General features: G+C 40.9%; 1 protein-coding gene across 1 annotated transcript in view; it reads right to left on the bottom strand.

Moving 5' to 3' along the window:
- Positions 1–394: 394 nt before the first annotated feature.
- The window catches only part of efr3a (EFR3 homolog A (S. cerevisiae)), a 125,975-nt gene continuing 110,476 nt past the window's right edge, over positions 395–15,893 (bottom strand). Inside the window, exons 20-24 of the mRNA XM_072363104.1 lie at positions 8,264–8,349; positions 8,068–8,116; positions 7,334–7,437; positions 7,193–7,242; positions 395–6,858 (exon numbers count right to left, since the gene is read on the bottom strand). Coding sequence (XP_072219205.1) covers positions 6,753–6,858; positions 7,193–7,242; positions 7,334–7,437; positions 8,068–8,116; positions 8,264–8,349 — 395 coding nt within the window. The 3' untranslated portion in view covers positions 395–6,752. The remainder of the gene's footprint in view (positions 6,859–7,192; positions 7,243–7,333; positions 7,438–8,067; positions 8,117–8,263; positions 8,350–15,893) is intronic.

Raw genomic sequence — 15,893 nt, 5'->3', positions numbered from 1 at the left:
CTACAACACCAATAACATGATAGTATGTCAACTAAACACTTTTTACCTTCTGCACTGATGAAAGCTCCCACCTGCCGGGTGAAGACAAGTCCAATCCTCCTCCTCCTCCTCCTCCTGCCTCCAGCCAGGACAGCAGAGAGCCACCAGCTCTCAGCGGGATTCAGACCCACAACCAACAGCCAGGAGTGGGAGAAGAAGAGGAGGAAGACAAGGAGGAAGAAGAAGAAGAAGAAGAAGAAGAAGAACAAGAGGAGGATGAGCAGGAACAAGAAGAAGAAGAAGAAGAAGATGGAAACTACAAATGAACATGTTACTTATCAGCTTCTCCCAGAAAACACATTGAGGAATTGTGTCTGAGCTGAGAACCGACAGCCATGAACACATCACAACTCAACAAATTTGATAGAAACACTTTATTTTAATCTCGTGAACATTAATTCCAATCCACAGATCTATTAGGTAGAGGCTTTGTCATAAAACGCAGAGACTCTGCTGCTGCTGCAGTTCCAGGAAATTCAGAAAATAATTCCTCAGTTACTGTTGGACTCCGCCCAGTTTAAGATAAGTTGGTTGAATGTAGAGGTCTGTGTGTAGTCAGAACCTCTCACAGACATGAACCATGTGATGCCACAGTCCAATCACCCCACTCCCAATGACAGTCGTCTCAGTATTAACAGACGAAGCCAACCTGCAGTTTGTCTTCTCAGATCAGGCAGAAAGTAAATGATAAGTCAAGTCCAGCTTCTCTGGACCAAAGTGCTGAAATTCATCTGAACCGTTTCCTGAACCCGCATGCAGGAGCCGAGTCTCGACGCCATCTAGTGGTCATGGTCCCCGCCGTGTTTGAATTAAAGCCAAGCTGTGAAGGCCGAACAGATGAGACATTTTATCTCTAAGACTGGCACAAAAACACAAACTGTTGCACCACAAACAGAACAAAAAAACACGTTTTTGTTGTTTTTGACATTTTGCAGCTGGAAAACTGAAAAAAGTCCATCTGGAAAGGTGAAAGACAGCAGATTTCTTTTTCTTTTTAAAGGAACTTGTGTGTACAGCAATCTAAAATAAGGCAGGTCTGTAGTGAAATCATTTCACCCTGTTTACTGACTCCTGTTGTTTAAGACCAATGTGACTTCTATCACCTGTCCAGAGGGAAACCTTTTCCAGCCTCACCATTTTTGTTCTATAACATTTCACCATCTGAACATCCAGAAAATAAAAACACTTCAAACAAACAAGAACTTTGTACCCAACTAATCTGTGCTGATTAGCCTTTGCGATAGTACACAGTGATCAAAGTGCAAACACAACATCATCATTAAACATTTAGACACTCTTCTGCATTGGATTTTAACACCTGCTGCTAATGTTCAAAGGACTGAGCCAAATCCATTACAAATCCCATCATTTACTCATTCAGACGGATGGATTTCTGCATCCTGCTCAGCTTCATCCTGACTTAAACATTATTTCTGAGTCAGCTCACTACAGACTCTGGTCCAGATTCACACAAATCATCTGAGAGCCGGTCTCCTCTGACCACAAAAAGCTCAATAATTAGATAATATTTATGGCTTTCGTCACTGATCTTTGTTACATGTGGACAACATTTTTAATTATTCTATATTTGTAAAAGAAGTAGCTACATTCTGGAGTGTCTTATCTGCAAATTCTAGCTGGATTCAGGAATAAATCGTTGCTTTATCTGTCATATAATGACACTGTCTGACAGTGTAGAAGCCTTCGTACACAAAGGTCATATTTTTCATTGCACATTGAAAAGATCACATCATGTCAACCATATCTACACCCGTCTGTCTTCCAAGTTTTCATCAGGCCAGATTTTTCTAAACGTTCGAAATTATCCGAAATTATATCTGACAAACTGATTTACTTCAGCCTCTTTATGCCTTTTCATGCTGGGACTTATTTGCTTCCATAAGTGCATCATATAAACACGTGAAAGTACAGGTGAAACGATCCTGCCTCATGCGCTACACTTCGAACTCCAACGAATGTTGCCGTCATTCGGCAGCTGAGTCCATGACACATGGTGATGTGGCGCTGAGCTGCTTTATGTGGCGCTGAGCTGCTTTATGTGGAGCTGAGCTGCTCCTTACAAGCAGGAACAGCCGTGGGTTACAGACAAGGTTTTAAAGACGGGGTTTTTGCACTCAGGAGCAACATATGTGCAAAAGACACTTTTTGTTTCCCAGAATAAAACACTTTATTCTGGGAAACACGCTCATTTATTTGACTTGTTTTGGATAATGTCAGCTGAAGCCGTGAAGAAAATATGGCGTAACCATAACATTTTCCTCATCTACTCCCTTTTTCCACATGAAGGATTGATTAATAAACACATCTGAAAACTAGGGACTCCAGTCTGTGCATTCAGGTTTTACAGGGATGTGACTTTAAGACGGAGTGTATTAATTTATGCAAATACGCTTCAGATTACAAAGGCTGTTGAAGTCTTGCAGGAATCACTATTTTTGTTCTTGTATTGATGTCACCGAGGAGGCTGAGCATTAAAATCTTTACCAAACTACGACATTTGATGGCTTTCAGTGAATCTGGACCCGATTCTTCTCTACCAAAAACCTGAGCCGACTCCTTAGTAAAAATAAATCTCAATGCTAATATTAGCAGATTGCACTTATCATCCAAAAATAATTGAGATCTGACGATATATAGATTATATTCATTTGTATATATCTGAAATGATAAAATGGATTCTACTTGAGAAAACAAAAGATAAATGATAAAAATTCTCCCACATTGATTACAACTGCACGATCCCATTGAAACCCTGAACTGTTGTGTAAACAACAAAAAAAGACTAAAAACAATTCAGCATTTGTATTCCTCTCGATAAATCTCTAAAATCTCTAGGAGGCAACGATTTGACAACATGATGCATACAATGTACAAAAATATATGATATGCTGCTGAAATGACACATTCATCACGTATTCCAGCCACATCTAAACAAACAAGTCATCCATGGCTCAAATCGGACTTTTCTCTCAACTACATTACAAGTTTTCCTTTGTGTCATTTATCCTGCGTGTGAAGAAAAGTCTGATTGTGTGTCCAGCCGATAAAATAACTTGTTTAGATGGATTTTGTTGCAGTATTTCTCGCTCCCCGTCCGTACTCCACGATGTAATACTAAGAAATCATGCAGTTATTTCCTGTAATGCATGTCTTTAAGAGCTATGATTCTAACATGTTAAGTCACAAGAGTCATTGTTTAAAGCTAAGACATTATGCAAATTAGATATGCACAGATGAGAGGAAAACACTCGTTTAACTTTCAATCAGGCTTCTCTGCTCATTATCCTCTTTTTAAAGTACGTTTTCAGCCAAGATTCACACAGGTTACAACATAAGACTGATTTCTGCAACTGCTATTAAAAGATACTGTAGAGCTGTCTGCAAACTCAACTCAATCTGATTTCTAAATGGAAACTGACAGCAGAAACAGAGAGGGATGCTTTCAGGGAACGCTACGATGTGCAAGGCTCGGGTCACGTGTTTAACAACAGACTTTCAGCTCATGCTGCCCATTTAAAGTTCAGACTGTGGTTGCTCAAGACTTTTTAAAAGCCTATACATACTTAAATTGAGGGATAATATGTTCTGTTATTATCTTTATAATCTCTGTGGTTTAAAGGGCCAAGTTAAAGTAATTCTTCCACAGAATTGTGAAGGTACTGAGCTGCACCATAGAGGTTCTTCTTCTAAGTGTGGAAGTTTCAGGAGTTAATTACAGTCACTTAAATGACTGTCAGAACCACGATGATAGAGTTCACGATCAAACTTGACTATCTAGAGGAAGTAAAAGTCGGAACAAGGATCACCCGCCTCAAAAGTACTGGAGAATCATCATTGCGCTGATATCTCAGCTGAATCCTTAGACCAGGATTGCACTGCCTTTATTTACATTCTGATATTGTGGAATTAAGATGCCTTGGACATCCTGTATTTGTTTGGAGTGTGTTTTGAGTATGTCCTCAGAAATTACCGTCAAGTGTTCACAAGCTGCAGAATGTAGGGCCAAATTTGATCAGATGCAGCGTCATAGGGGAGATAACGGTAAAAATGGCTGGAAATTATTAGTAAAAGACACCTAGACACTACTCCAAATGGTTCAAAAACAGCTAATTCCTGCCATTTTCACCTAAAAATGCCTATGAAAGCATACCCAAAGTAAATTTCAAGGTGGTCTTAACCCGACTGGATTAGAAGCATAATCTGATGGAAATTTCGAAGGTTTCGTCTTTATGGATCTTTTTACTGGAGGACATTCACTGGACCTTTGCCTACGTAACGGGACAGTTTTTGTTGGAGTTGTATTTGTTCTCGGAATACTGCGAGGCTTCATTATTGCATAGTTTTTTGCATTTGCAACTTCTTTGACAGTGTTTACTGTGTCTACAGTTATGACTGTATCCTGAAACAACATCATTCAGATCCCAAGAACTTCAGCTTTCCAACGCTGTATAACATGTAGGTACATAGAAAGGGGGGCTGAGGAAATTCTTTGATTTTTGGACGCCTTAAGGGGTTAAACCCATTATGTTCGGTTGAGTGGCCAATAACACTTTTACTCAAAAACTCAGAAAGTAGATTTATTTCTGCTTTAATTGAATTTTGGCCACTTCTGCAACAGGTTCATAAAGAAAAACCTTCTTGCATAGAGTCGCTAGCAAAGAGTAAAATCATCTATACTGCAAGGTTTGCAAATTCAAACTGGAGCCATTATAGAGCCCACAAATAGGGAAATTCATTATATTTCATGTGCAGAGGATGTGACATGTAGCTTCGGTCTCTGGAGAAACAACAAAGCCACAGGAAGCTTCCAGCTCCACAGACTGTATGTAACAGATGGACAACGTGCCATCGTTTGGTTCGTGGACTGTTTGGGAGCATTGATTTGACCGTCTCTATTTTGGTCTTTTGGAACCAGAAATGACCATATGTTGACAAGATGGTGGCCATAAATACATATTTTTGAGGCCTTGTATCTATTTGATGAGGAATTTCTTATCAAAAGGACAACAAACGCACTGATCAGAAGGGGTTATGCTCGCTAATTACATCATAATAACTTTCTACGCTTACATTTCATCACAGAATTTGATGCTTTTTCAACTGAAATATACGTACATAATGGCCAGAAGTGGTACTACAGCTTGAACCTGAAGCTTGAAAGCCTCATTTCATCACTGGAGCCGATCCCTACATTTTGCATCATGGTGGGTAATTAAGGGGTTGTCCTTCAGCCAGGAAGAGGGGGATGATTCAGATGGTTGCATGACCTCTACTCCTTGATCTTCCAAAGAAAATGGGTCCCCTACAGATTAAAAATGGGAAGTGGGGCCAAGGACAATCGTCAGTCGATAGCTTTTATGACCTGATCACATGACTCCTGTCTTGCACACCGTGACGGTCCCTGAAGCTTCTATGTTGGCTCTGGCTATGTTGAGCCAGTCATCATTCAAACATTCTGGTGCTTTATGTCCTCTTTTGCTTCAACAAGAAGCTGCTCCACCATCGTCAAAAATCAGCTGCAGCAAAACAAAGACCTTCAGAGTTCATTCATTCAGGAGAACATCCAAAAAAAAACACCCGAAACATCCGAAACCACATCGAAAACATCCAACATCCTGCTGGGCAGAACACAGTCATGTTTCACGTTCGTTCTCCACCATTTCAACACAAATCTGAAATCTTTCAAACAAGCTCCCAAAAATTCACCCTGACCCGACAACTGATCCGCTCCTAAAACTATCAAACAAACCAAGTGGAAGGAACCGCTGACCTTCAGCCTGGAATAAAACAGAGGCAGCGGCTATGGTCCTCCAGCTGGAGGGACTTTCTTCCCACATGGAGCTCAGATCAGAAACATACTGATAGCCATCTGCTATGACAGATCCCAGCTGCAGCTGTGCCTCGTGTAAATGACTCCCGAACCACTCTGGGAACTTAACGTGGCGTCGGGACTATAATAAATGTCACTGCTCTGTCAGAGTGGTTGAAGATGGACGTTAATACTACGGCACGAACCTTGGCCTTTAGCATCCGAGCAGGTTGTGGTTATGAAGAAGCTGTGAAGAGGTAACTGCTGGTGTACGCCACAGAAATATTGCACTCTCTTTATCTCCCTTAATGAAACTCAGCTGGTTGTTGAAGCCGTTACTGAAACAGAGGATTTAGCCTAAAACTCAACATTAGACTAACTAATCTCACACAACTGCAGACATTTGTTTAAGAGGCAGGGGCATGTCTCACGTGTTCACCCTAAAAAAAGCTTTTATCCATTTCTAAGAGCTCGAGTTGATAGTTTTCTGCGCTGTATGTACAAGGTGTGAAGCTTCCGCTCAGCTGCAGGTGAAGCAACGTCACATCAAGCATTGTTACATTAAAACCGCAGCACTGAAGTGGTTTAGGTCGCCCTTTTTTTCTTCTGAGTGACTAAAAAATGTTTAGGTTTAGGGATGCGAGTCAGGAAACAAAAAAAGCAGCAAATCAGGTCATTTCCAGCTGCTGCTAACAGTTCACTAAACGGTATTTTTAAAGTGTTTTTTACATTTGCTGCAGGTTTGTGTCCCTGATTGCATCCCTGACACCTCTGTGCTGGCTGAATGGAGGAAACCGGAGTACAGATTGGGATGTTTGTGCATTTTTAATCTTGCTTGTGAGCTGTGCGGTGGGGGTGTGGGATGGTTATGGCTGCGGTGTGCTCAGTACACGCAGAGGTCTGGAAACTTCATCTCGTAGACTGGGACAGATGGGTGCTGGGTGTGTCCCGCTGAGATGGAAACGACGCCGGACGGACTGGGAGGAGGCCTGCAGGGGATGAGAGAAGGCAGACATTTTACATTATCCCGTAGAAACTAGTTCAAAGTTAGAGGTTTAAAACCATTAAACATTGACTGGTGAAACAAAGTACTCCTTCCTGATATGTAAAAGCTTAAAGTTGAGTTTAAATGTTCTTTTTCTTCTTTAATGACTGTAATTTTTATCTAAAACTAAAGTTTTTACACAGAAATTGTGTGAGTTTCCGTAAACACAAACGTAGAAAATAAATAAAATATTAAAGTTTAGCTGAATAATAAAATAAATAAAGCGTTCACTGATTTATTTTCAGTGTAAACTTAAATTTAAGAGTTCACAGACTTACCGGATTGTAAGTTCGAAGATCTGAGCCAGACGGTCGTGCAGCATATTCGCCTGGTGGAACACAAGGTTTAAAATGAGCAACACATCCCTTCAGGTTTTATTAAAGATGCTGAGAGTTTAGTTCTGAACATCGTTATCCTACCTTGGACTCGCAGTGAGCGGCGATCTCCTCAAATGGAGCTTTCTGGAACTTCTCCATCACCTGACGCCTCTTCTCCCGCTCCTGCTCCTCCAAACCGGTCGTATCTGGAAACACAAGGAAGTTAGATCCCACTTCTGCTTTATCAGTGATTTATATCTCTGGGGGAGGTGCGAACGTTTCTGTCTTTGGTCAGTTATATTGCTCTCGTTCGTTGTGGTAGTTGACCCTTAAAGCCTCATTTAGGAGCCAATAATTACTGTCATCTCAAGGCATTTCAAAGATACAGTCCTATTAAAGCCAATTCTAATCCAATTAATTGTAATACAGTCATAATCCAAACAATTCCAATGATTTCAAATCCAAATGAGTCCAATTCATACATTTCCAACTCAAAAACGTTGCCAAGCAAAGGGAAAAAAGTTGAATTGAAACTTAGTAGGCATCAGCTTTCCGTTGGTATTTAGTCTATTTTAGCTAAATAATACCATTGAAAATGTGCCGAATTATCTAATTTCCAATTCTGAAACTTGCTCATCACAACCATAAAACCCTGATATGAAATAAGACAAAACCAACACTTTGCAGATGGAAGACTTCGAGTGCGAAGTGAAAGTTACCATCAACAGTCTGACTTCCTGTCAGAGAAGCTGCAGCCTTAAACATGAAGGCAAATATCGGATTTCATTTGTGGTGAAGGACACAGAGAGGTGAGGAAAGGCAAAACAGATACTTACCGATGGCCTTCTTCAGGGTCTCAAACGTGATCTCCTCAGCCAGCTGGGACTGCAGACACATAAGAAACCAAAGAATGAGGAATACTCCACCATATTATCCATCTTATAGATTAACATTTGGGGTCTTAAACCCAGATGTACCACACTTGTGTTCAGGAGAGTCTTAATGCCCAACAATAACCAAAGGAAATCAAACCTTATCTGGGAGGCTGTTGGACATGATGTCCACTTGGAGCGAGATTGTGTCCACAAAACTCTTCCTCCGGGTCAGACGGTCTTCATCTGAGGGACGACAGAGACAGTTCAACCAGAACCTCTTCAGTTTATGTTTTCTGTTTCTAATGCTCATCTTTCCTCCCCCCTCAGATAACTTTCCTACTGTTGGAACCAACAGTATGTTTATGTTTCTGTATTTATCAGACGCTTTTATCCAAAGCGACTTACAAATGAAGATATAACAGCTTTATAAAAAGCTAACAATAAGCTACATAGAAGGAACCCAGGAGTCCGACTCTGTCAGAGGGGACAGAGTAGAGATAGGGTGCAGGCATAGAAGGAAGTGCAGAAAGATAAAGTGCAGAGATAGAGGGGGGAGGGAAGTACAAGGTAAGTGCTGGGATAGGAGATGCTCTCTGAAGAGCTGGGTTTTCAGGAGCTTCTTGAAGATAGACAGGGACGCCCCTGTTCTGGTAGCGCTCGGTAGGTCATTCCACCATCGTGGGACGACACATGAACAGAGTTTGGATTGTCTTAGGCGTGGTGTAGGAGCTGCTAGACGACAATCCTGGGACCAACGGAGGGACCCAGTTGGGACAGAAGCCTTTGCAGGAGCATTCAAGTAGATGGAGCCGTTCCATTAAGCTCTTTGTAGCTAACATCAGGGACTTGGATCTGATGCGGGCGGCTAAGGGCAGCCAGAGGAGCTCAATGAACAGAGGGGGGACGTGTTCTTTTAGGCTGATCCAAGACCAGACGCACCGCCGCGTTCTGGACCATCTGCAGAGGTTTCACAGGCTGGAGACCAGTTAGGAGACCAGTTAGGAGACCAGTTAGGAGACCAGTTAGGAAACCAGTTAGGAAACCAGTTAGGAGAGCAGTTAGGAGACCAGTTAGGAGAGCAGTTAGGAGACCAGTTAGGAGACCAGTTAGGAGACCAGTTAGGAGAGCAGTTAGGAGACCAGTTAGGAGACCAGTTAGGAGACCAGTTAGGAGACCAGTTAGGAAACCAGTTAGGAAACCAGTTAGGAAACCAGTTAGGAGAGCAGTTAGGAGACCAGTTAGGAGAGCAGTTAGGAGACCAGTTAGGAGACCAGTTAGGAGACCAGTTAGGAGACCAGTTAGGAGACCAGTTAGGAAACCAGTTAGGAGACCAGTTAGGAGAGCATTGCAGGAGTCAAGGTGGGAGATGACCATATAGCTTTTTGTATAGCTGTTATATCTTCATTTGTAAGTCACTTGGATAAAAGCATCTGCTAAATACAGAAACATAAACATAATTGCTCAGGATTTCTGGTTAAATAAAAAATTTCAGCACGTGCCTTGAAATCTCTGCATTAAAATGTCCACATAAAGAGGCTCTGAAACCCGCGTTATGACTCTCTGACTCTCGTTGGAGTTGTGCTTTGACATTTCTCTTCAAATGTGGAGCAGTTATTGTGTGCTTCGAGTCTGCTTGATATCAGCCGAAACATCTAAGCTCCCACGAACCAAAATCCATTTTCCAAACAGCCAGCATCCACTTTGAAGTTCTGGTTTAACGCAGAACAAATCCGTGTGATCCTGCAGAGAGAGATCAGCCTCTGAGCTGCTCGGGAGGACGTGAAAAAGCCAAAGAGGTGGAGTGATGCGGGTCGGTAAGGCATCAGATCAGATGTGAAAACAGACAGAAACACGCTGCAGCACTTTCTAATTAACTTCTACATGAGTCACCTCTGCTGTGCCCTCTGAACAGGTATGACTCAGCAGTAATGAGGAAGCTCATCCAAACAGACACGAGATGAGAGGCCCTCAGAAAGCTGTGCTTTTCTTTCTGTCCAGAATATTCTGATACTTTATGGATCAGTTACGAATAAAATTTCTAAAAAAGACAAAAAAAATTGAAGGAAAGAATCAACGAGGATGAGAGAAACTCTAAAAACTAACGAGTCTTTACAGAGAGGCTGTCCCTTTAAATCAATCAGTCAGTCCCATCATAGAGCCGATGCAGATATCTGACTGCTAATCTGGTCAATGAGCGTCAGCCGTCAACCAGCCGTCATCACGGCTGGTTGATGTTTGAACAGATTTACGCCTACCAGCTTCTCAGCTTGGTCACCAAAACAACCAGAACTCATTCAAGTTAATGTTTAATCGGCTCCTTGAATGTCTGCGAATCTTAAGAGAAGATCAAAGATCATGCAGAGAGCACAGCTGACCCATTTCTAAAGTCAGTTATTCTTTATTTAACCTTTAGCTACACAGGAAACCTCACTGAGACACGGAGGCTCATTCTCACCTGTTTGAAAGGTGAATTTTTAACCCATTTTTGCCCAGATTTTCATCAGTTGAGTCCCTCTGAATCATGTTAAGTATTTTTTTTTTCATTTTGTACTTTGTCTTGAAGAAAATAGCATTTTTATGACTGGGAACCATTGTTATCATCCCAATAAGGTAGCTAATGATTGAGGTTCAAACCTTGGTTCCCCCCATATAAAATTCAAACAAACAATTTGAACTGGTTTCTTTATACTCAAAACACCTAAAAAACGTTGTTTCTTTGAACCTCTAAAAACTTATTTATCTTTCATGCATGTTCTACGCAGTGTGCCACTTCCTGAAGCACTCCACATGTAGCGGCACATCACAGCTTCCACATGTAAATGATGTGCAGCGTTGCTGACATCATAACCCTCTGACCATAGGAGACACCACCTTGGGACTGTGTTGTAAGCACTGGTCAACCATAGAAGGTCAGAAGTTCATCCTCAGTCAGGTTGAGTGCTTTCCCTTTTTGCTTGGTGTGGAGATTGGATATTTCCAGGGTGGCATCTCTGAGGAACTGGGGATAGACTGTGAGGAAGATATCCACTGGATCATCTGATGTGAAGCCAGGATCGTGTTCTTTGGGGACTTTGCGAGGGATCTGATATTTTTTGTTGGCTTGTGGTGGTGCTTTGGCTGCAATCTTGATTTTTTTTTTTTTTAATTTCCTGTCTTGGATCTTGGTTTTGTGGAGCATGGGCCCAACAATCTGACTGGTCACCTTTTCATTTGTGCCACTGACCTTTCTAGTCTCTGTCTGACTCACTGAGGATGAGCAGTTACCCAGCAGTTGCATTTCTGAATTAAGTAGAAAGCCTTCACCTTTCAGTAATCTCAATGGGAGGCGGTTATGGTCACCAGTGGCATGCATTTCTGACTATCAAAATCCCATAGACACAGGCCTTTGAATACCTGTGAATTTATTTAGGTAGGAAGAGTATTCTAAGAGGACTAAAATGAGCCATTGTACATCATTCTACAACTTTAAATAAGTAAATTAGGTGCAATCCTGCAGACAGTGTTTTCCTTTAGTTAGCAACAAGCCATGTGCCCACTGGCAACATTTAAGCTTTAAGTTAAGCACGTAAACAAAAAAATATTTGTCCTAGGTAAAAATTTTTGGGGGAAGGTTATTCTAGAGACTTGAATGATTAAATAATTATTAATATGTTTGGGGGAAAAATGGCGAGAAATTTATGAAAATGACCTCTTTCCCAGAGGATTTGCATCCGGCATGTTTTCAGCCGGAAGGAGTAGGAAACAGATGATGTCATGCGATAGGAAGCACTTGGAAACGATTTTTTTATAAATCCAAACCTTTGCCTAAGTTGTCTGCGAGCATATAAGTGGAAAAAGTTGCATTAGTACCGTTGAGATTTTTTATTGTGAGTCGAAAATAACGTTGATACACTTCAGCAGCAATTGTTACCAGTGGGGCAAAACGGGCTAAGGCACCACACGACCCAAAAGGGCTTAAATTAAAAACCGGGAACTCAAGAAGTCCATAAAGCTAAATAAGAATTAGTGACAAAGCAAATATTTAAAGAAAACAGCCTTATTTAGTAAAAAACGTAGGGTTTCTATTTTCTAATATCTTTATTTGTATTATTTATTGACATTTTTAATCTTAATTGTGTTTTTCGTGCTTGAAATGATTCTTTATTGCCGTTTTCGGACATCTCAGCTTATTGAGCATCATCTTGAGGTCACAGTTTGTTTTGTTTGTCTTGGCTGGTTAATTTCTGTTGTTATGTCAACATTTATTAGAGCAGATCAGGCAGAGGAGGTAGCAGGTCTCTCATTTTTGACCCACTTTAGCTGCATGTTGAACCAGGGGTCAAACAGAGTTCCAGAGAAAGTTCACCAGAGAAAGTTCACCTGAAAGTTCACCCTGAAATAGGCCCAGTTAGGGAGGAGATAACTTCCGATGACCCAAACATTGAGTTTCCCACCTTATCAGACCCCTACACCCAAGACCTCTGTGGAAACTCCAAAACAAGACCGAAATAATCTCCTTAAAAAGCTCCAGTCTTTTGCAGAATAACTCGTATAAATGTTTTTGAACTGATAATCTTTCAGTCTTGGACACACATGTCAAAGCATTAAGAACTCTGTACTCTTGATTATGATTATGCTCGAAGTTCTGAACTTTCTGAGAACCTGTTGTGTAAAAAATATCCAGGTCAGGGCCACTTTTAACACTGGACAAAAATGCATCATTACAGGAATATTGGCAGTAAAAACAGAGTTCCTTCTGTTTGTTTGAGTCAGAAAAAAACCCAATGCAGCCGAGTATTTATGAAAGTTTTACAGATCTTACGGGCTTTTATTCACTCAGTTTCTGGTAAAACCCTGCCTTTTCTGTAAAAAAAACAAAAAACAAAAAAAAAAACCTCTTTTTTCTGCCCAGCAACAATTACATCACACCCAGTACTTCTCCCCTATTGGTTTGGCTCTCTGCCAACATCCCAAATTCCTTCTGCACCTGTGAGAGGCCCCACTTGGCTCATCTTTGGGGAAATTCCCAAAACTTTAGTTCTTGTGCATTCGTATATCTGGTTCATAATGAACTTAGTGTAGAACATATTAATAATACATTTGAGTGATTTCAATGCTGTGTTTTACGTCACAGTAACAGCAAAATTAGTATCTATGACGAGAAATCTAGTAATCTCTTCTACAAACCTTCTGTCAGGAAGCCCCACATGAACCTGAAGCAGCTGCATAGGATCAGACTTTATTTGTTCTGCTTTCAGATCAAATACTCTGTGTGAAGCTCCACAGGACGACAGCACACCACCGTACGGAAACTACAACACTCCCACATGTAGTACGATTACTCACCGTAACAAGTCCAGGTGCGATGCAGGCAGATAATTACAAACATCATCAAATTACTGAGCTGTTTAGGTTGAGGTCTACAGCTAAAAAGCTACAGGATATCTCCAGTTATGGATCAGCTGCAGGTTAAAACTGACGGTAGGTTGAACAGATTCATGTCATTTATTTGCAGATTTTACACCACTTATATTTTCTGCCAACAGCAGCAGCCGTGACTGATATTTCTCATTTAAAGACAATCAAATGCTTTGATTGAGAAGAATGTGTGCTGGGTACAGTAAAGACAAAGCAGTGGAACAGATTCGGTTATTAACTGCGTCCCATTTCAAACCTGCAGCTGAAGCCACCGTCAACATTCACCGCCTCTGGCTTTAAACATCTAAAAAGACGTGTCTGTGTTCCTTTATGTACATTTAAAAGGTTTATCTTTACCTCGCTGCTCTTTTTAGGTGCAGTAAAATCACATTGAAGTTGTAAATCATTGGTAAGACTTAAAGTATCACTGGAGAATTGTTTTGCTCTTTAGCTCCCCCTACAGTGGTGGGATGTAACACCACCATAGTAAAAACAAATGAAAATGCACAGCCATACATATGAATGTTGAAAAGACCACAAAGACGCCATCAGAAGCCCACAGAAATGCCAGAAGACCGTAAAGTAGAAACCAAAGTCGTGAACTGCGGTATCTCAGCCAACTTCAGGCAGAAACAAAAAAATTCTCCAGTGTTGCTTTAATAAAAAGCCATACAGGGGGTTCACTAACACTAACACTACAGCAGTGTAATCTACAGTCAGTTCATCTCAACAGATACACCAGCTAGTGTCACACTTTACTGGACTTACACTGATCCGCACCATCAATTTAAAGGGTTTTAAAATTATTCTGATGTTACTGAGCGACTCACGGCTTAACATCTACAGATTTTACAGTTAACTACATGAAATCTTGTGTCCTACAGTTAATCATGTATAATGGCGACAAATGGGTATTCAGAGGAAAATGACTTTTTTTTGTTTAAAGACTGACTTTTTTGATGAAAATGCATCTTAAGATACAAACTGGAGTCGTAAATGTGTTCTGGAGGGAATGAATGCATGAAAGGATGAGTGGAGATCCAAAATGGAAACAATATCATTGTCCAGTCACCTACTTGTAGCTCTTAAAGAAACTATCACAGCTGAGATTTAAGCTCTGTAATCAACTTTATTATCAATTTAATTTGATGTGTCAATTTTCCATCAATATCTGTTCCAATGATAACAAAGAAATGTGCTTGTTGCTATTCAGAGTGCGATATGTCCTGGAAAACTAGTAAAAATTAACTTTAACAGGTCTATTGGATCCAATTGGGAACGACTCATTGAATTGTGATGGAGCCTCTTCAGCTCAGTGGAGCTGACCAATCAGAGCAGATTGAGCTTTTGGGGGAGGGGTTTCTAACATAAAACATGAACATATGCAGGGACAAACAACGTTTCATCATGACTTTAAATAATAACTTGCATAAATGGAACCAAACTGAGCTCTAATGGGAGGCAACTACATCTACAGCTCTACTGTAGCCGGTTACCTCTGGATGTCTGCTTGCACCTGTGGAGGATCTTTCCTACCGTGTAAAGCACTGATGGTACATGAACGCATGACAAAGGGAAAAAAGAAGCAAGCACACTGGTGGTTAGAGCAAAGACGAAGCAATTAACTTCTTTCTCACCCCGTGAGAAGCTTTTCTGAGTCGCTTTGACTTTAGTAGAGCAAGGACAAAGTATAGAAATATATATCTATGTTTTCTTTGAAGAGCAAAGATTCAAAGGTTACAGTAATGTGAGACTGAATAAGGAAAGAAAATTAACCTTGAGGATCGATTGATTCTAAGAAACATTTCACACAAGAGGGTTAATGTTGCTCTGATGTGAAAAATGCCTTTAAACCCACAGGGTGAAGGAGAAAGACTGTGACAGCCTTCAGTCTAATGAGGCTGATAACACAACGACTCATTTAAACTTTATTTTCTCTTCAATGAGCAAGGCCTTAAGCTCTTAATCCCACAAAGCTTGGAAATGTAACAGTCAACCCACATCCTTCTTTATGACATCTTTATAAAGCACCACCATATTGCTTTTATGCTTGTTCCAAAACCTTTGTTGCAGATATGCAGCGTAATCTGAACACTGAGACCAAAACACAACCCCGATTCCACCATGACTCCAACAACCTTTGTTTTCCACTGATAAATGACCTCTTTTCTCTAGAGAATTGAGGAGTAGGGTCATCTAACCCAGTGGTTCTCAACCTTTTTGAGTTGCGACCCCCAATTTAACATGTATTGCTGTCTGCGACTCCCCCCCCCCCCCCCCATCCCCCACACACACTACACTAAACAATGCCTGATCAATACGCCTTATACGTCGCATTTACTTAATCAGACAAGCACTTATGCTATGAACTCACTTCAGCTATTAGTTTC

This window comes from Leuresthes tenuis, unplaced genomic scaffold (assembly GCF_036924035.1).
Source record: "Leuresthes tenuis unplaced genomic scaffold, fLeuTen1.0.hap1 SCAF_14, whole genome shotgun sequence".
NCBI classification, from domain to species: Eukaryota; Metazoa; Chordata; class Actinopteri; order Atheriniformes; family Atherinopsidae; genus Leuresthes; species Leuresthes tenuis.
Note: the sequence above shows the minus strand (reverse complement) of the source record. Positions and strands in the feature narration are given on the sequence as shown.